A 19,560-nucleotide genomic window follows, 5' to 3' on the forward strand; every position below is an offset into this window, starting at 1 on the left:
ACCAAGATAGGCCAGTCGTGTGAGAAACTCGTCATCATGCAAGCGGTCAGACAAGTTAAGAAAACTTTAATTTAATTTGAATTAAAAAAAAAAGATCAATACTTTTCCCCTTGATAAAAGCTCTACATGGTCGCTGTCCATATCATTGCATAATGCAGAAAATACACAAGAGTTCAGGGGCCTTGCTTCAACAAAATTACCCATTTTCACTGTAATGTCCAAAACATCTTTCAAGCTGTCATTCATTCCCTTGGCAGCAAGAGCCTCTCGTAGTTGCTGCAGTGTACCCAAGTGGCATCGGGAGCAACTGCTCCACTATGAGCAACTGCTCCACTCCACTATGTCTCCCTGTTATGGCTTTTGCACCATCAGTACAGATGCCAACACATCTTGACCACCAAAGTCCATTTGATGTCACAAATGTGTCCAGTACTTTAAAAAATATCCTCCCATGTTGTCCTGGTTTCCAGTGGTTTGCAGAGGAGGATGTCTTCCTTAATTGACCCCCCATAAACGTAACGGACATATACCAGGAGCTGTGCCAGGCCCGCCACGTCTGTTGACTCATCCAGCTGTAACGCTTAGAATTCACTGGCTTGTACGCAACGCAGTAATTGTTTCAAAACAGCTCCTGCCATGTTACTGATGTGTCGAGAAACAGTGTTGTTTGATGAAAGCATTGTCAGTATAGTTTTATTTGTCCTTTTCCTCAGCATTGTCCCAGCCATATCTGCAGCAGCAGGAGGAATTAAGTCCTCCACAATAGTATGAGGCTTGCCTGTCCTAGACACTCGGTAGCTCACCATATAAGAAAGTTCTAGCCCCTGCTTATTAATGGTATCTGTTGCTTTTATACATGTCTTACTACTCGAAAGTTGTCTTTATTCTCGCTCAAAAAACTCCTGTGGCTTTTTTTTCAAATTGTCATGTTTCATTTCTAAATGTCTGCGCAAGAGGGAAGGTTTCCTGTGACAGAGTAACGGTTAATGTGATTGGATGTTAATTATTTGACGAGGCTACCTGTATTTGACAATGTGTTGTTATTTTGCTAAACAGTAGATGGTTTAATTTAATTTTTGGCAGTGAAACGAGGCTACTCAGGAGAAAAGAAAAACTCACCCAAATGTATAGCCCCGTTGGAAAATATAAATGTACTGTTTAAAAATGTGAATAATAAAAATATATATATATATAAATATAAAAAAATGTGAATCACATTTTTATTTGGCGTACCCCCGACGGCATTGGTACGTGTACCCCAGTTTGGGAACCCCTGCTCTAGGGCAATGGGGTCTAGATGGAATTTGTATTTGTGGTCCTGGCGACTGGACCTTTTTTGGAACACCATTATTTTTGTCTTACTGAGATTTACTTTCAGGGCCCAGGTCTGGCTGAATCTGTGTAGAAGATCTAGGTGCTGCTGTAGACCTTCCTTGGTTGGTGACAGAAGCACCAGATCATCAGCAAACAGTAGACATTTGACTTCAGATTCTAGTAGGGTGAGGCCGGGTGCTGCAGAATATTCTAGTGCCCTCGCCAATTCGTTGATATATATGTTGAAGAGGGTGGGGCTTAAGCTGCATCCCTGTCTCACCCCCCGGCCCTGTGGTAAGAAATGTGTGTTTTTTGCCAATTTTAACCGCACACTTGTTGTTGTACATGGATTTTATAATGTCTTGTGTTTTTTCCCCAACACCACTTTCCATCAATTTGTATAGCAGACCCTCATGCCAAATTGAGTCAAAGGCTTTTTTTAAATCAACAAAGCTTGAAAAGGCTTTGCCTTTGTTTTGTTTTTTTGTTTGTCAATTAGGGTGTGTAGGTTGAATACGTGGTCTGTCGTACAGTAATTTGGTTAAAAGACAATTTAACATTTGCTCAGTACATTGTTTTCACTGAGGAAATGTACGAGTCTGTTGTTAATGATAATGCAGAGTATTTTCCCAAGGTTTCTGTTAACGCATATCCCACTGTAGTTATTGGGGTAAAATTTGTCTCCTTTTTTGTGGATTGGGGTGATCAGTCCTTGGTTCCAAATATTGGGGAAGATGCCAGAGCTAAGGATGATGTTAAAGAGTTTAAGTATAGCCAATTGGAATTTGTTGTCTGTATATTTTATCCTTTCATTGAGTATACCATCAACACCACAGGCCTTTTTGGGTTGGAGGGTTTATATTTTGTCCTGATGTTCCTTCAATGTAATTGGAGAATCCAGTGGGTTCTGGTAGTCTTTAATAGTTGATTCTAATATTTGTATATCTCTCTCTCTCTCTCTCTCTCTCTCTCTCTCTCTCTCTCTCTCTCTCTCTCTCTCTCTCTCTCTCTCTCTCTCTCTCTCTCTCTCTCTCTCTCTCTCTCTCTCTCTCTCTCTCTCTCTCTCTCTCTCTCTCTCTCTCTCTCTCTCTCGGTCTCAGTCTTTCTCTCTCAATTCAATTCAATTCAAGGGCTTCATTGGCATGGGAAACATATGTTAACATTGCCAAAGCAAGTGAAGTAGATAATAAACAAAGTTAAATAAACAATACAAATTAATCTCTCTCTCTCTGCCTGTCTCTCTCACTCACTCTCTGTCTCTCCATCTTCACCTGTAAGTAACCTAAAACAGTGGGTTAGGGCAGTGGTTCTAAACCATGGGTACTTGACCTATCCACAGGTGGGTACTTGAGAAGACTCATGAGATCATAGGCCTACTGGTAAAATGCACATGAGGGGGTACTACAGGGGCACTCCAAGCATAATTCAGTTGCTGGTACAGTAGGGTGAGGGGGAGGGCCCTGGCGTGAGCAGTAGCCCTCATCAGCCAACTTCCCCTCCAACCCCCCCCCCCCCCCCCTCTATCTGGCCTGCTTCCTATCTAAACCACAGCAGCCCACAGCAGTAGCCTCCAATCTCTAACTTTAGGATGTTGATCTCATCTGACTGACAGTGGAAGAGCTACATGTGTACTAATCTCCCATAGAGCTGCACTTTGCTTGACCCCAAGAAGAGTGGCTGCTGAACTAATGGGGATCCATAATAAATGCTCATACTGCAACACACTGCAAAACAAAAACGGCCTGAAAGCCTTTTCAATTCTTATCAACAGATCACAGGATGCCACTAACCTTCTCACAGAGGATCTGGTTATGGTGAGTTAAGGCTGATTATGAAGGGGGATAGAGCATCTGGTTATGGTGAGTTAAATCTGATTATAAAGGGGATAGAGCATCTGGTTATGGTACGTTAAGGCTGATTATAAAGGGGGATAGAGGCTCTCGTTATGGTGCATTAAGGCTGATTATAAAGGGGGATAGAGCATCTGGTTATGGTACGTTAAGGCTGATTATAAAGGGGGATAGAGCATCTGGTTATGGTACGTTAAGGCTGATTATAAAGGGGGATAGAGGATCTTGTTATGGTGCGTTAAGGCTGATTATAAAGGGGCATAGAGGATCTTGTTATGGTGTGTTAAGGCTGATTATAAAGGGGATAGAGGATCTTGTTATGGTGCGTTAAGGCTGATTATAAAGGGAGATAGAGCATCTGGTTATGGTACGTTAAGGCTGATTATAAAGGGGCATAGAGGATCAGGTTATGGTGCGTTAAGGCTGATTATAAAGGGGATAGAGGATCTTGTTATGGTGCGTTAAGGCTGATTATAAAGGGAGATAGAGCATCTGGTTATGGTACGTTAAGGCTGATTATAAAGGGGGATAGAGCATCTGGTTATGGTACGTTAAGGCTGATTATAAAGGGGCATAGAGGATCAGGTTATGGTGTGTTAAGGCTGATTATAAAGGGGGATAGAGGATCTTGTTATGGTGAGTTAAGGCTGATTATAAAGGAGGATATAAGATATTGTTATGGTGAGTTAAGGCTGATTATAAAGGAGGATATAAGATATTGTTATGGTGAGTTAAGGCTGATTATAAAGGAGGATATAAGATATTGTTATGGTGAGTTAAGGCTGATTATAAAGGGGATAGAGGATCTGGTTCTGGTGAGTTAATGCTGATTATAAAGGGGATAGAGGATCTGGTTCTGGTGAGTTAATGCTGATTATAAAGGAGGATATAAGATATTGTTATGGTGAGTTAAGGCTGATTATAAATGAGGATATAAGATATTGTTATGGTGAGTTAAGGCTGATTATAAAGGGGATAGAGGATCTGGTTCTGGTGAGTTAATGCTGATTATAAAGGTGATAGAGGATCTGGTTCTGGTGAGTTAATGCTGATTATAAAGGAGGATAGAGGAGGAGGGGATAGAGGAGGATAGAGGATTTGGTTATGGTGCATTAAGGCAGATTATAAAGGGGGATAGCAGTCGCTCAGTTCACTACGTGAAGGGTGAATACATTTGGGACCTAGCTCACACTGTGAACATAAGACACACTCTATATCTGTCATTTTCATTGGTCTAAGGTGGAGCAGCGGGTGGAGCCAGCCAAGAAGGCAGCGCAGGTTATTCACAAGAAGCTGCTTGGCTGTCTGCAGAGTCAACTCGGGCTGGACACAGAGAGACGAATGGTAACGTCTCCTCTTTTTCACCTTTCATCCCTTCCCCTTGACTTGACTTGCATCTGTTATGATTATCAATACAAAACTATGTCTCTCTCCAGAAAAAACTCCCTCTCATGCTGCTCTCTGTTAGCATGGCTGAGAGCTTTAAAGACTTTGATGCAGACTCTTCTATCAGGTACATTATGTAGCCAAACCATTTATTCATCATCCAAATTATCAGTCAAACATTAATCAATGAATCAATCAGTCTATTTACTCTCTGATAGGAAAGTGTTGGAGATGTGTTGCTTCATGGAGAACCATCTGGCCAAAATGCTGGCTGAATTTGAGCTGAAGCTGGAGAAGGAAGTTTTGGAGCCTCTCAATAAGCTCAGTGAGGTAAGGGCTGCAGGAGCAAGAGGCTTTCAGACTCTTTGGACGAAAATGAAAGTTTGTGATTATGTAGTATCACATCAAATCAAATGTTATTTGTCACATGCGCCGAATACAACAGGTGTAGACCTTACCGTGAAATGCTTACTTACAAGCCCTTAAACAACAATGTTGTTTTTAAGAAATATAAGAGTTAAGAAAAATACTTACTAAATAAGGTAAAAAAATAAAAGAGCAACAATAAAATAACAATAACGAGGCTATATACAGGGGGTACCGGTACCGAGTCGAGGTAATTTGTACATGTAGGTAGGGGTAAAGTGACTATGTACAGTATAGATAATAAACAGCGAGTACCAGCAGCGCAAAAAAATGCAATAGTCTGGGTAGCCATTTGACTAGTTGTTCAGCATATGAATACTAACTCTGTTTCCATCTGTAGGAAGACCTTCCAGAGATTCTCAAAAACAAGAAGCAGTTTGCAAAACTCACAATGGACTGGCACAATGCACTCAACAAGTGGGTCACATATTCTGTGTGATTGTATTTAGCACTTTAAGATGTTTTATTGTCACATACACCGGATAGGTGACAGACCCTATATGTTCCAGACCAGTGGAGGTAGTGGTTAACACAGTTCCATTTATTCCATTCCAGCCATTACATTGAGCCAATCCTCCAATAGCTCCTCCCAGCAGCCTCCTCTGTTCCAGACAGTGCATAGTTCCTTTATATTTCTATAATAACTACCTTTAATCAGTATCTCCATTGTGTCCTCTCGTTTGCTTTCTGGCTTCTGATCATTAATGACTTTGCCCCTTCAGGTCCCAGGCCAGTACGGGCCCTCAGGCAAAGCAGGACGGGCTGAAAGAAGAGGTGGAGGAGGCCTGGAGGAAACTGGAGAGCATCAAGGTGTTGGATGGTCACTCCTATTACGTGTTACTGTTTAAGACACTTTGTTGTTTCATGCGGTAGTTTTAGCTTCTTACATACATACTGTTGGTCTGGCTATTCATTCTCTACAGGACCAATACTCTGCAGATCTCTATCACTTTGCCACTAAAGAACAGGCCTATGCCAACTACTTCATTCGTGTGAGTGTGGCCCGCTAATCGTCCTCTCTTTCAAGTTGTGTTTTACTTTTGTTAATTATCATGTGCTATTAGGAATTAGATTTGATAAGTGCCTGGTTTGTGCCCTCGCAGCTGCTGGAACTACAAGCAGAACATCATAAGAATTCCCATGACTTCCTGGAACAATACATCACTGAGCTAAAAGAAAGCCACAATCAAACAGGTGAATAGTGTGTATGTATGTATGTACAGTACCAGTCAAAAGTTTGGAGACACCTACTCATTCCAGGGTTTTTCCACCAAATAAATGCTTCACAGAGTTCTGACACATCTCAAAATCAACTGTTCAGAAGAGACTGTGTGAATCAGGCCTTCATGGTGGAATGTCTGCAAAGAAACCACTACTAAGGACACCAATAATAAGAAGAGACTTGCTTGGGCCAAGAAACACGAGCAATGGACATTAGACTGGTGGAAATCTGTCCTTTGGTCTGATGAGTCCAAATGTGATATTTTTGGTTCCAACCGCTGTGTCTTTGTGAGACGCAGAGTAGGTGAAAGGATGATCTCTGCATGTGTGGTTCCCACCATCCATGAAGCATGGAGGGGGAGGTGTGATGACGTGGGGGTGCTTTGCTGGTGACACTGTCTGTGATTTATTTAGAATTCAAGGCACACTTAACCAGCATGGCGACCACGGCATTCTACAGTGATACACCATCCCATCTGGTTTCGCTTAGTGGGACTATCATTTGTTTTTCAACAGGACAATGACCCAAAACACACCTCCAGGCTGTGTAAGGGCTATTTGACCAAGAAGGAGAGTGCTGCATCAGATGACCTGGCCTCCACAATCACCTGACCTCAACCCAATTGAGATGGTTTGGGATGAGTTGGACCGCAGAGTGAAGGAAAAGCCGCCACAAGTGTTCAGCATATGTGGGAACTCCTTCAAGGCTGTTGGAAAAGCATTCTTCATGAAGCTGGTTGAGAGAATGCCAAGAGTGTGCAAAGCTGTCATCAAGGCAAAGGGTTTGAAGAATCTTTGTTTAACACTTTTTTGTTTACTACAGGATTCCATATGTGTTATTTCATAGTTTTGATGTCTTTACTATTATTCTACAATGTAGAAAATAGTCAAATAAAGAAAAACCCTTGAATGAGTAGGTTTGTATACGTGTGAATGTATGTGTGTGTGTGTATGTGTGTGTGTATGTGTACAGTATGTGTGTGTTTGCAGTTACAATACCCAGGCTTACTTACTGTACATAGGTAACTCACCCTATCCAATGTGTTGCGCCCACCTACCTACAGTAGTATTTGTCCAGTGTGTCACCAGTATGTGTTACCACAGACTCCCAGAAGAACAACTCTAGGGGGAAGGTATACGGGGAGCCCCTGCTGACTCACCTGTATGACAGCGGCAGGGAGATCGCTGTTCCCATCCAGGAGTGTGTTCACATGCTGCTGCACACCGGCATGAGGGAGGAGGTGAGGACTGGGATTATTCATATACTACATGGTATTCATGTGAATGGGATTTCATTAATTAACTAGCCAGTCTACGATAATGCCCTCCATGGCGTCTGCCTCATCCCAAAATTGGTCTCTATCTCTCTCCCTCCATCTCTCTCCCAGGGTCTGTTTCGTCTGGCGGCAGCAGCCTCGGTAGTGAAGAGACTGAAGAGCAGTCTGGATGGAGGAGTCATGAACCACAGCGAGTTCACTGACCCTCATGCAGTCGCAGGTCAGAGAGAATGTCCCTGTTGACAGTACTCCTTATTCAAGGTTTTCAAGTTTCAAATGTGTTTACTTGACAGTACAACAACATGTAGGCATTAAACAGCATCTTCTATTTTTTCCATGTAGGGGCTTTGAAAAGCTACCTGAGAGAGCTGCCTGAACCCCTCATGACCTTTGAACTCTACAATGATTGGTTTCAAGCAGCAGGGTAAGGTCCTTGATTGGTCTACATCTTAGAAGCATACAGTTTATAGTGTCTTTCTCTAATTTCTCCTCATCAAACGTCTCTCTGCCTGTCCCCGTCATTATTTAGGGAGAAAGAATTGACAGACAAACTTGAGCAGTTTAAAATTGTGCTGAAGAAGTTACCATCAGAAAACTACAACAACCTCCGGTACATAGCTCTCTCAGATCTTGACCAGTGGAGGCTGCTGAGGGGAGGATTGCTCATAATAATGGCTGGAACGGAGCATATGGAATTGCAACAAACCATGTGTTTGATGTATCTGATACCATTCTACTCAAATCGACTCCAGCGATTACCATGAGCCCGTCCTCCCCAATTAAGGTGTTGCCAACCTCCTGTGATCTTGAAAGATTCCTGTGTGAAGTTATAAACACTCAAGGATGATGCAGGGTGTGTGATGATTGTGAATCTCTTCCTATCTGCCTCTCTCTCTCTCTCTCTCTCTCTCTCTCTCTGTCTCTCTGTCTCTCTCTGTCTGTCTCCGTCTCGCTCTCTCTGTTTCCCTCTCTCTCTCCCCCCTCCCCTCTATTAGGTATCTGGTACAGTTCCTGTCATGTCTGTCAGAGCAGCAGGCGGTTAACAGGATGAGTCCCAGTAACATTGCCATAGTACTGGGTCCCAATCTGTTGTGGCCTCACATGGAGGGGTGGGTACTACTGACATGGTGACAGAGAAAGGAAACTGAACCACACTGTCTATCTGTCTGTCATAATAGCCCTATGTCTAAGTGTTGTTCCTGATGTCACTTTCTATTGTTACTAATCTGATTAGGTCTGTGTTATTTAGTACTTGACTTTAACCTCTTTTCTTTCTCCCTCCCTCTCTCTTTGTCTTCCTTCAATTTTCCTCTCCTCCGTCTAATTCTGTACCGTCATCTATTTTTCTCTATTTTCCTCTCTCTCTCAGGGAGGCAGCGTTGTTGGACATGGCGTCTGCCTCCTCTGTCCAGGTCGTGGCGGTGGTTGAGCCTCTCATAAAATACTCCAGCAGCCTGTTTCCAGAAGGTACAGTACCACCTTCAATGTTCTGTTTACTTGTGTTCTGGGGAGGAGTACTGGGAGTCCTTTAAGTGATGAGTTGGTTTGCATGACATTTGTGGAAGTTCGCCACTATGATAACAGAGCGAGCTGCCTGATTGCCTTATGACCACTCATCTTACTGTGTTGAGCTAAGCTAGGTAGGTCTATGGATCTTTTATGCAACATGACCTATGTTGTGTTCTTTTCCAGAGGTGGACTTTGAGATTCCTGAACTTCCTGGGGTCTCAGATTTGACCTTGTTAGAACCTGAACCCTCAGAGTCTGGGAAAGAGAACCTTGCCAGAACTACCTCCTCCCCTTCCTTATGCTCTTCCTCTACCCCTTCTCATCCTTCTCTCTGTAAAACAATCAGGTACCACACACACAGATGGAACAGGAATGAAACATTGTCAATAGTCATTAATAAAGGCATTTGAACAGAGTTGACTTGTTCACTTTTTAATTATAACAGTGTGTTATCTAACACCGACCGTCTCCTCCTCAGCTCAGCGTCACAGAACAGTGGAGGTCTATTCATCTTCAAGTCAGGCTCCATTGTTCAGAGAACCACCACCTGGGGGAACTCTGCCTCAGACCCACCTAGCTCAACCCCACTTACCCGTACCTCAGTCCAGACACAGAGCACGTTCCCCATCTCAAGCCCAACACTGGTTCACAACACATCCCCACTACCCAGCCCCAAACTGGCTCCTGGCCCAACCCTGGTTCCTTCCCCACTACCGGTGTCTGTATGTAGTCCGACCCAGAAGCAGAGACCTGAATCAGGATCACTAGAACCCATCTTAGAGGCCCCACCGGACTCCCCCAAAGCTATACTGAAGATCACCTCACCATACAAACGTAGGTGACCCTCCACGGCCATTCCATGACATGCTAATGGTGCATAGTAAAACACAGAACTCATGTGGTAGCTAGCTAACGCTATTTATTGACAGCGCTAAAGTCATCCATAGAGCTCATGTGGTAGTAAGCTAACGCTATCTATTGACAGTGCTGAAGTCATCCATAGAGCTCATGTGGTAGTAAGCTAACGCTATCTATTGACAGTGCTGAAGTCATCCATAGAGCTCATGTGGTAGTAAGCTAACGCTATCTATTGACAGTGCTGAAGTCATCCATAGAGCTCATGTGGTAGTAAGCTAACGCTATCTATTGACAGTGCTGAAGTCATCCATAGAGCTCATGTGGTAGTAAGCTAACGCTATCTATTGACAGTGCTGAAGTCATCCATAGAGCTCATGTGGTAGTAAGCTAACGCTATCTATTGACAGTGCTGAAGTCATCCATAGAGCTCATGTGGTAGTAAGCTAACGCTATCTATTGACAGTGCTGAAGTCATCCATAGAGCTCATGTGGTGTGCCATGGTCCACCTCAGAATAAGTGGCAAAGTACTGCTCCACTTTAGTACACAGGAAGCCACGTTCTACGGCAGCAGTGGCCAAAATTACCAACGGCTTCTAATGATGAAACTGTTGTCATAAATAACTGTTGCACTACCACAACCAACAGGTTTAGTTTCAAGTCGATGTAAAGACAAATACTCTAATATAATAATGCACATATATAGTCAGAATAAGACTATACTCAATCAATCCTCAACACCCAACTACCTCTTTCTCTCTTTTCACAGCGAGGAGTTCCTTCTTTCAACACAAGCGGTCCATCCCGGGTAAAGAGCAGGTGGTCGCTACATACTCCAGACCCAGGACCCCAGCACCTCCAGCCCCAGCAGAGGCATCCAAAACCCAGCCACACCCTGCACCCAAGCCCCTAGCTCCGGTCCTGAAGAAGGCCCCAAACAAAAAGGGTGCAATTAGACCCCCTCAAATCCCACCACCCAAGCCCCCAGTACTGGTGAGCAAACAGGTGACCTCTATAGCGCAGTGATGAGGTAGAGATATAGAGTATCATCTAAGCCTGTGTAAAGAAGTTTTCTTATGCTTTAGGTACAAATGTAGACTGTAACCTGACATTTGGTGTAACCTTGTTTGGGTTGCGTATCAAGGCCAGAGATGTATTGGGCTTCTGCAGCCAGTTCCAAGTGCTTTGTAGCTTGAGCGCTACCATACAGTTTCTTCCGAAATTATTCACACCCCTTGACTTTTTTCATGTTGTTGAGTTACAGCTTGAATTTAAAATAGATTCCATTTAGATTTTTGTGTCACTGGCCTACACACAATACCCCATAATGTCAAAGTGAAATTATGTTATTCAAAATTTGTACAAATGAATTACAAATGAAAAGCTGAAATGTCTCGAGTCAATAAGTATTCAACCCCTTTGTTATGGCAAGCCTGCATAAGTTCAAGAGTAAAAATGTGCTTAACAAGTCACATAATAAGTTGCGTGGACTGACTATGTGTGCAATAATAGTGTTTAACATGATTTTTGAATGACTACCTCATCTGTAAGGTGCCTCAGTCGAGCTGTGCATTTCAAACACAGATTCAACCACAAAGACCAGGGAGGTTTTCCTTTGCCTCACAAAGAAGGACACCTATTGGTAGATACAGTAGGTTAAAAAAAAGCAGACATGCCAAAGATGCTTCTACAAAGTATTGACTCAGGGGTGTAAATTCGATATTTCTGTATTTAATTTTCAATACATTTGCAAACATTTCTAAATTCACTTTGTCATTATGGTGTGTGTAGATGGGTGAGATTGTTGTGTCTGGAATACAAGGGATGTGAGTACTTTTTGAAGGCTCTGTATATGCATTATGTGTTGTGATTAATTCAGGGCTGTTTTGTAGTACAGTATGTTTTCAGACATGTAAATAAAGTATTAATGCTAATTAAAAACATTTTATTGTATTTATTATTATCATTATAGAAATATCATTGGTGTCAACAGCAGCACATTTATATGGATAGAAGACACTGCTTTAAAAAGAGGATTCAACCATTGGTTGACAGAATAGCAGACAAGCAGGTGACTATCAATTCAAAAAGCAATATGAGAGTTAGACCCATAATGAATTTGAGAAACATTTCGAAATGGAGTATGATGTTAATATGTGAATTAACAAACTTACAGTCCAAACATTATACTTATACTACAACATTGTACAAAATTACCTTCTTCTATTTAACTTCTGAGTAAATTTCTCAGGGTTTGTGCTTCATACTGTATCTGTAGACCAATAAAAAGTGTAAGCATCAGCCAAAATATGATTGTTTTCCTGTAGTTAACGTCATGTGCTAAGATGTAAGATCTCTCTCTTGGTGTAGTGTTTGAATGGGTTGAAACGGCTACTGCTTCGTCTTTGTGTCCTGCCTGTTGCCTTGAATAGTTCTATGTAGTCACATATTGAGCATTTTGCTCAGGAAGTCCAAACTGACTATATATAACCAGCTGTTAACAGACTTACACACTGTTGAGCAACGTCTTTGGTGTTTCCATGGTAACTACTCTGTGTCCAACGACCACTTTCTCTGGACACTTTCTACCCCTTCTCTTTGTTCGCCACTGGTTCCAGTGACCTCTTTTAAAAGCTATTATTAGCCTGTTCAAGCTCCTTCCATACAGTATGTTCGCTTGGGGAACTGTCAGCCTCCATAATCTTTCAACAAATAATAGCAAAGTCTTTAAGTGAGTCTTCTGACGACTTGTAAAATTAAATTTCTCCAATGAATATTAGAATATGATGAAGGGTTCAAGGGTGACTCAGGTCAAAAAGCTAGCCTCATTGATGGAAAAAATTGTTTTTCTTAAGACAAAAGTGTTTACAAGGAATTAAGCAATAATCCCAAATCTGTAGTAGGTACTACTGGTTAAAATGAATGTTGTCCATTTAGTCTGTCGGGTTTTGTTCAGACTTTGATTTCCTCCTCCTCATCAGTGGTAATGCAGATGTAAGGTGTTTTCTTCATGGTCTGGCCCAGGGTCATCTCTCCCTCCAGATCCATCCTCTGCTGCCCCTTCAGGATCCCTCCAACTCCGTAGAGCACCCCCAGCACATCAGTGGCACCCTGGAACCTCTCACTCTCCATAGCAGGCCTCTGTCTAGACGGGGAGCCCATCACTAAATCAGGCACCGCCCCTTTAAGATGCTGCCCACCTCCATTCATCTCCATTCTCCTAGCCTCCTCTTCCTCCTCTTCCCACTCCAACCCATATGGACTCTTCCTGCTGCTACAGTCTTCTCGAGGCAGAGAATCCACCAATGAGGCAGTGGTGGCATCCATCTCCGAGCTTCCATTGGTCACAAACCCGAATGCAGAGCAGCTTGGCTCCTCTGCCATCCAGGCATGGCTGGGCTCTAGGTGGCCGTTGGGGCTGTCAATCAAACCGAACACCTCGCTCATGAGGGAGGGCCCCAGGTCAAAGGTGAAGGAGGCCATGGAGGTCAGGGACTCATACTGGGTCATGTGACCGGGGTCAGAAGTCAGGGTGGGGTATGCGGAGGACTTCAGGAGGGCGGAGACATCGGTGAGCGAGCAGCCGTGGGCATTGGGGGTACAAGAAATAGATCCTCCCTGTTGCGACTGACGCTCTGCTGAACGGGAGAGGCGGGGCAGAGTGGCGAAACCTGACTCCAAACCTGAGGGGGAGGAGAGACAAGGAGTTTAGTCCTAACATTCTGTATTGTGAAAAATTATTGACAAGAAACTTAAAAATCTAAAAATCTATTTTACAGGATGAATAAATCAAATTCCAGTTGGCACCCTAGTTCTACCTTCATGAATAATCTCAAAGAAGCTATACTCCTCTGTCCTCGGAAGGTAAGTGGACTATGCTCGTCTGTCCTCGGAAGGTAAGTGGACTATGCTCGTCTGTCCTCGGAAGGTAAGTGGACTATGCTCGTCTGTCCTCGGAAGGTAAGTGGACTATGCTCGTCTGTCCTCGGAAGGTAAGTGGACTATGCTCGTCTGTCCTCGGAAGGTAAGTGGACTATGCTCGTCTGTCCTCGGAAGGTAAGTGGACTATGCTCGTCTATCCTCGGAAGGTAAGTGGACTATGTTCAGTCTCTCCTGGGAAGTAAAGTGGACTATGCTCAGTCTCTGCTGGGAAGTAAAGTGGACTATGCTCAGTCTTTCCTGGGAAGTAAAGTAGACTATGCTCAGTCTCTCCTGGGAAGTAAAGTGGACTATGCTCAGTGTCTGCTGGGAAATACAGTGGACTATGCTCAGTCTCTGCTGGGAAGTAAAGTGGACTATGCTCGTCTATCCTCGGAAGGTAAGTGGACTATGTTCAGTCTCTCCTGGGAAGTAAAGTGGACTATGCTCAGTCTCTGCTGGGAAGTAAAGTGGACTATTCTCAGTCTCTGCTGGGAAGTAAAGTGGACTATGCTCAGTCTCTGCTGGGAAGTAAAGTGGACTATGCTCAGTCTCTGCTGGGAAGTAAAGTGGACTATTCTCAGTCTCTGCTGGGAAGAAAAGTGGACTATTCTCAGTCTCTGCTCGGAAGTTAAGTGGACTATTCTCAGTCTCTGCTCGGAAGTTAAGTGGACTATTCTCAGTCTCTGCTCGGAAGTTAAGTGGACTATGTTCACTCTCTGCTGGGAAGTAAAGTGGACTATGCTCAGTCTCTGCTCGGAAGTAAAGTGGACTATTCTCAGTCTCTGCTCGGAAGTTAAGTGGACTATTCTCAGTCTCTGCTCGGAAGTTAAGTGGACTATGTTCACTCTCTGCTGGGAAGTAAAGTGGACTATGCTCAGTCTCTGCTTGGAAGAAAAGTGGACTATGCTCAGTCTCTCCTGGGAAGTAAAGTGGACTATGCTCAGTCTCTGCTGGGAAGTAAAGTGGACTATGCTCAGTCTCTGCTGGGAAGTAAAGTGGACTATGCTCAGTCTCTGCTCGGAAGTAAAGTGGACTATGCTCAGTCTCTGCTCGGAAGTTAAGTGGACTATGCTCAGTCTCTCCTGGGAAGTAAAGTGGACTATGCTCAGTCTCTGCTCGGAAGTAAAGTGGACTATGCTCAGTCTCTGCTCGGAAGTAAAGTGGACTATGCTCAGTCTCTGCTGGGAAGTAAAGTGGACTATGCTCAGTGTCTGCTGGGAAGTAAAGTGGACTATGCTCAGTGTCTGCTGGTAAATAACGTGGACTATGCTCAGTCTCTGCTGGGAAGTAAAGTGGACTATGCTCAGTCTCTGCTGGGAAGTAAAGTGGACTATGCTCAGTCTCTGCTGGGAAGTAAAGTGGACTATGCTCAGTCTCTGCTGGGAAGTAAAGTGGACTATGCTCAGTCTCTCCTGGGAAGTAAAATGGACTATGCTCTGGATCTGCTGGGAAGTAAAGTAGACTATGCTCAGTCTCTCCTGGGAAGTAAAGTGGACTATGCTCAGTCTCTGCTCGGAAGTAAAGTGGACTATGCTCAGTCTCTGCTGGGAAGTAAAGTGGACTATGCTCAGTGTCTGCTGGGAAGTAAAGTGGACTATGCTCAGTGTCTGCTGGTAAATAACGTGGACTATGCTCAGTCTCTGCTGGGAAGTAAAGTGGACTATGCTCAGTCTCTGCTGGGAAGTAAAGTGGACTATGCTCAGTCTCTGCTGGGAAGTAAAGTGGACTATGCTCAGTCTCTGCTGGGAAGTAAAGTGGACTATGCTCAGTCTCTGCTGGGAAGTAAAGTGGACTATGCTCAGTCTCTCCTGGGAAGTAAAATGGACTATGCTCTGGATCTGCTGGGAAGTAAAGTAGACTATGCTCAGTCTCTCCTGGGAAGTAAAGTGGACTATGCTCAGTCTCTGCTGGGAAGTAAAGTGGACTATGCTCAGGATCTGTTGGGAAGTAAAGTGGACTATGCTCAGTCTCTGCTGGGAAGTAAAGTGGACTATGCTCAGTCTCTGCTGGGAAGTAAAGTGGACTATGCTCAGTCTCTGCTGGGAAGTAAAGTGGACTATGCTCAGGATCTGCTGGGAAGTAAAGTAGACTATGCTCAGTCTCTGCTGGGAAGTAAAGTGGACTATGCTCAGTCTCTGCTGGGAAGTAAAGTGGACTATGCTCAGTCTCTGCTGGGAAGTAAAGTGGACTATGCTCAGTCTCTCCTGGGAAGTAAAGTGGACTATGCTCAGTCTCTCCTGGGAAGTAAAGTGGACTATGCTCAGTGTCTGCTGGGAAGTAAAGTGGACTATGCTCAGTCTCAGCTGGGAAGTAAAGTGGACTATGCTCAGTCTCTGCTGGGAAGTAAAGTGGACTATTTTCAGTCTCTCCTGGGAAGTAAAGTGGACTATGCTCAGTCTCTCCTGGGAAGTAAAGTGGACTATGCTCAGTGTCTGCTGGGAAGTAAAGTGGACTATGCTCAGTCTCAGCTGGGAAGTAAAGTGGACTATGCTCAGTCTCTGCTGGGAAGTAAAGTGGACTATGCTCAGTCTCAGCTGGGAAGTAAAGTGGACTATGCTCAGTCTCTGCTGGGAAGTAAAGTGGACTATTTTCAGTCTCTCCTGGGAAGTAAAGTGGACTATGCTCAGTCTCTGCTGGGAAGTAAAGTGGACTATGCTCAGTCTCTGCTGGAAAGTAAAGTGGACTATGCTCAGTCTCTCCTGGGAAGTAAAGTGGACTATTCTCAGTCTCTCCTGGGAAGTAAAGTGGACTATGCTCAGGATCTGCTGGGAAGTAAAGTAGACTATGCTCAGTCTCTGCTGGGAAGATAAATGGACAATGCTCAGTCTGTCCTGGGAAGTAAAGTGGACTATGCTCAGTCTCTGCTGGGAAGTAAAGTGGACTATGCTCAGTCTCTCCTGGGAAGTAAAGTGGACTATTCTCAGTCTCTCCTGGGAAGTAAAGTGGACTATGCTCAGGATCTGCTGGGAAGTAAAGTAGACTATGCTCAGTCTCTGCTGGGAAGATAAATGGACAATGCTCAGTCTGTCCTGGGAAGTAAAGTGGACTATGCTCAGTCTCTCCTGGGAAGGAAAGTGGACTATTCTCAGTCTCTCCTGGGAAGTAAAGTGGACTATGCTCAGGATCTGCTGGGAAGTAAAGTAGACTATGCTCAGTCTCTGCTGGGAAGATAAATGGACAATGCTCAGTCTGTCCTGGGAAGTAAAGTGGACTATGCTCAGTCTCTCCTGGGAAGGAAAGTGGACTATTCTCAGTCTCTCCTGGGAAGTAAAGTGGACAATGCTCAGGATCTGCTAAGAAGGTAAGTGGACTATCCTCAGTCTCTGCTGGGAAGGAAAGTGGACTATTCTCAGTCTCTCCTGGGAAGTAAAGTGGACAATGCTCAGGATCTGCTGGGAAGTAAAGTGGACTATGCTCAGTCTCAGCTGGGAAGTAAAGTGGACTATGCTCAGTCTCTGCTGGGAAGTAAAGTGGACTATGCTCAGGATCTGCTGGGAAGTAAAGTGGACTATGCTCAGTCTCTGCTGGGAAGTAAAGTGGACTATGCTCAGGATCTGCTAAGAAGGTAAGTGGACTATCCTCAGTCTCTGCTGGGAAGGTAAGTGGACTATGCTCAGGATCTGCTAGGAAGGTAAGTGGAGAATTCAGAAAGGAACTTCCATAGATGCTCTCCCATCACCAACAGAGGGCAGTGTAAACTATGTCATCAAAGAGTGAGTCTTCTGCCAGTTTCAAACTCAAGCTCTATCTCTTGAGTTAGACATCACCTCTTAGGCATGTTGTTCTCAGGCCAGATCACTCACATGACCTGTCACACACTAGTGCTCTCATGGCCTACTGGAAACCAACTAGATGCAAGGAACGTTAAGAAACGACTGCATACCCACATAAAACAATACTACAGTTTACTATACTGCCCTACCAAGAAAAAAGGCAGTAACTGCTCATTGCGTGGAACTGAGAAAAATAGCTTTTATTTACCTTGGTTTCACAGTAATCTAGTACAGTTACTGCTAAAATGACCCCTCATTTTCTCCAAAACACAATAGAGGCACGCTACTTGTCCACGTGATTAAGCATCTATTTAATGTAGCAAAATGACATTAACACATTTTTGACCAAATGAGCTGTCACGCCCTGGCATTAGAGGCTTTTTATTCTCTATTTTGGTTAGCCCAGGGTGTGACTAGGGTGGGCAGTCTATGTTCTTTTTTCTATGTTGTTGTGTTTCTATGTGTTTGGCCTGGTGTGGTTCCCAATCAGAGGCAGCTGTCTATCGTTGTCTCTGATTGGGAGCTATACTTAGGTAGCCTGTTTTCCCATTTTGAGTTGTGGGTGATTATTTTCTGTTTAGTGTTTTTTTCGTCACCTTACAGGACTGTTCGTTTGTCGTTTTTGTTTTGTTCAGTGTTCAGTTGTTTTATTAAAAATGTGAACACTTACCACGCTGCACCTTGGTCCTTCTCCCGACGACATTCGTGACATGAGCAGGTCCTGCCTTTTTGCTTGGTATTAATTTCATTACAATGATCCAACTATCAATTGATACAACTGCTCAAAATTATAAGTAAAACATAGTTTTATGAAAACTGATGAACAATATTCCATGTTTAGATCATGAAAGTTTCAGGATAACGAGATCCATTGACACCAATTACCGTGGACCATGAACCAATTGGACTACATTATCTATGGATGTAATATTTCATCATCATTCTTTATCAGACACTGTTTCTATGGTCCCATGTACCACTTTTACAGACCATGTTTTCAGATTTGACACTTTATTAGGTGCACCTATCTAGTACTGGGTAGGACACCCTTTTGCCTCCACAACAGCCTGAATTATTCACGGTGTTGTACGTTAAGAGATGCCCTTCTGCACACCACTGTTTTAAACGGCTGTTATTTGAGCATTTTTGGCATTTCTGTTAGCTTGAATGAGTCTGGACACTCTCCTCTGACCTCTCTCATTAACAAGGTGTTTTTGCCCACAGAACTGCCGCTCACTGAATGTGTTTTGTTTATCGCACCATTCGCTGTAAACTCTAGAGACTGTAGTGCGTAAAAATCCCAGGAGGGCAGCTGTTTCTGAGATGCTGGAACCACCATGTGTGGCACCAACAATCATACCACGATCAAAGTTGCTTAGATTACGGATCTTGCCTGTTCTAATGTTTGGTCAAACAACATCTAAAGCTCTCTACTCTATATACTCTATATATTGAGTTGCAGGCAGCCACATGATTCGCTGTTCGAAGGAGCAGGCTATTTGCGTTAACACGCAGGTGTACCTAATAAAGTGGCCGGTGAGTGTACGTATGTATGCAGGCCCTTGTAATTGCTTTTCCAATACTGCCAACTCGTTACTGATGATTGATTTCACATTGTGGTACGAGAATATAGTGAAATGAGTGGTATCCACCTACAACAACATAGCGATAACACGGAGCCGGCAGGTGATCCAGGTCACAATAGAGGTCAAGCAGTGGGAGGACGTGGTGGTCAAAGGAATGGCAGAGGACAAGCACCCCTTCTGACAGGTGGTTGTGGGCCTCATTTGAGAGATGTCGGGGAACATGGTAGAGGACAAGCACCCCTTCTGAGAGGTGGTCGTGGGCCTCATTTGAGAGATGTCGGGGAACGTGGTAGAGGACAAGCACCCCTTCTGACAGGTGGTTGTGGGCCTCATTTGAGAGATGTGGGGGATCGTGGTAGAGGACAAGGCCACGGAACAAGACAGCGGCAGCAAAGGGTGTCCATTGAAATCCGAGCAGTAGTTGTAGACCATGTAGTAAAT

General features: G+C 43.9%; 2 protein-coding genes across 8 annotated transcripts in view; one reads left to right on the forward strand and one right to left on the reverse strand.

Annotated features, from left to right (window-relative positions):
• LOC139571291 (SH3 domain-binding protein 1-like) overlaps nucleotides 1-11,790 on the forward strand; it is a 19,685-nt gene extending 7,895 nt beyond the window's left edge. Inside the window, exons 2-18 of one of the 3 annotated variants that reach the window (XM_071394035.1) lie at nucleotides 3,086-3,128; nucleotides 4,404-4,508; nucleotides 4,601-4,677; nucleotides 4,769-4,880; nucleotides 5,317-5,393; nucleotides 5,699-5,786; nucleotides 5,900-5,968; nucleotides 6,080-6,170; nucleotides 7,302-7,438; nucleotides 7,586-7,694; nucleotides 7,817-7,898; nucleotides 8,004-8,084; nucleotides 8,470-8,583; nucleotides 8,844-8,941; nucleotides 9,167-9,329; nucleotides 9,462-9,817; nucleotides 10,609-11,790. In XM_071394035.1, the coding sequence (XP_071250136.1) occupies nucleotides 3,086-3,128; nucleotides 4,404-4,508; nucleotides 4,601-4,677; nucleotides 4,769-4,880; nucleotides 5,317-5,393; nucleotides 5,699-5,786; nucleotides 5,900-5,968; nucleotides 6,080-6,170; nucleotides 7,302-7,438; nucleotides 7,586-7,694; nucleotides 7,817-7,898; nucleotides 8,004-8,084; nucleotides 8,470-8,583; nucleotides 8,844-8,941; nucleotides 9,167-9,329; nucleotides 9,462-9,817; nucleotides 10,609-10,865 (2,059 nt within the window). In that variant the 3' untranslated portion in view covers nucleotides 10,866-11,790. The remainder of the gene's footprint in view (nucleotides 1-3,085; nucleotides 3,129-4,403; nucleotides 4,509-4,600; nucleotides 4,678-4,768; nucleotides 4,881-5,316; nucleotides 5,394-5,698; nucleotides 5,787-5,899; nucleotides 5,969-6,079; nucleotides 6,171-7,301; nucleotides 7,439-7,585; nucleotides 7,695-7,816; nucleotides 7,899-8,003; nucleotides 8,085-8,469; nucleotides 8,584-8,843; nucleotides 8,942-9,166; nucleotides 9,330-9,461; nucleotides 9,818-10,608) is intronic. The other 2 variants (XM_071394036.1, XM_071394038.1) reach the window with 2 other exon arrangements.
• The window catches only part of LOC139571292 (cdc42 effector protein 1-like), a 33,230-nt gene continuing 25,448 nt past the window's right edge, over nucleotides 11,779-19,560 (reverse strand). For all 5 annotated transcript variants that reach the window (XM_071394041.1, XM_071394039.1, XM_071394043.1 and 2 more), the window contains one exon: nucleotides 11,779-13,522. In XM_071394041.1, coding sequence (XP_071250142.1) covers nucleotides 12,792-13,522 — 731 coding nt within the window. In that variant the 3' untranslated portion in view covers nucleotides 11,779-12,791. The remainder of the gene's footprint in view (nucleotides 13,523-19,560) is intronic.

This window comes from Salvelinus alpinus, chromosome 3 (genome assembly GCF_045679555.1).
Source record: "Salvelinus alpinus chromosome 3, SLU_Salpinus.1, whole genome shotgun sequence".
Classification (NCBI taxonomy): Eukaryota; Metazoa; Chordata; class Actinopteri; order Salmoniformes; family Salmonidae; genus Salvelinus; species Salvelinus alpinus.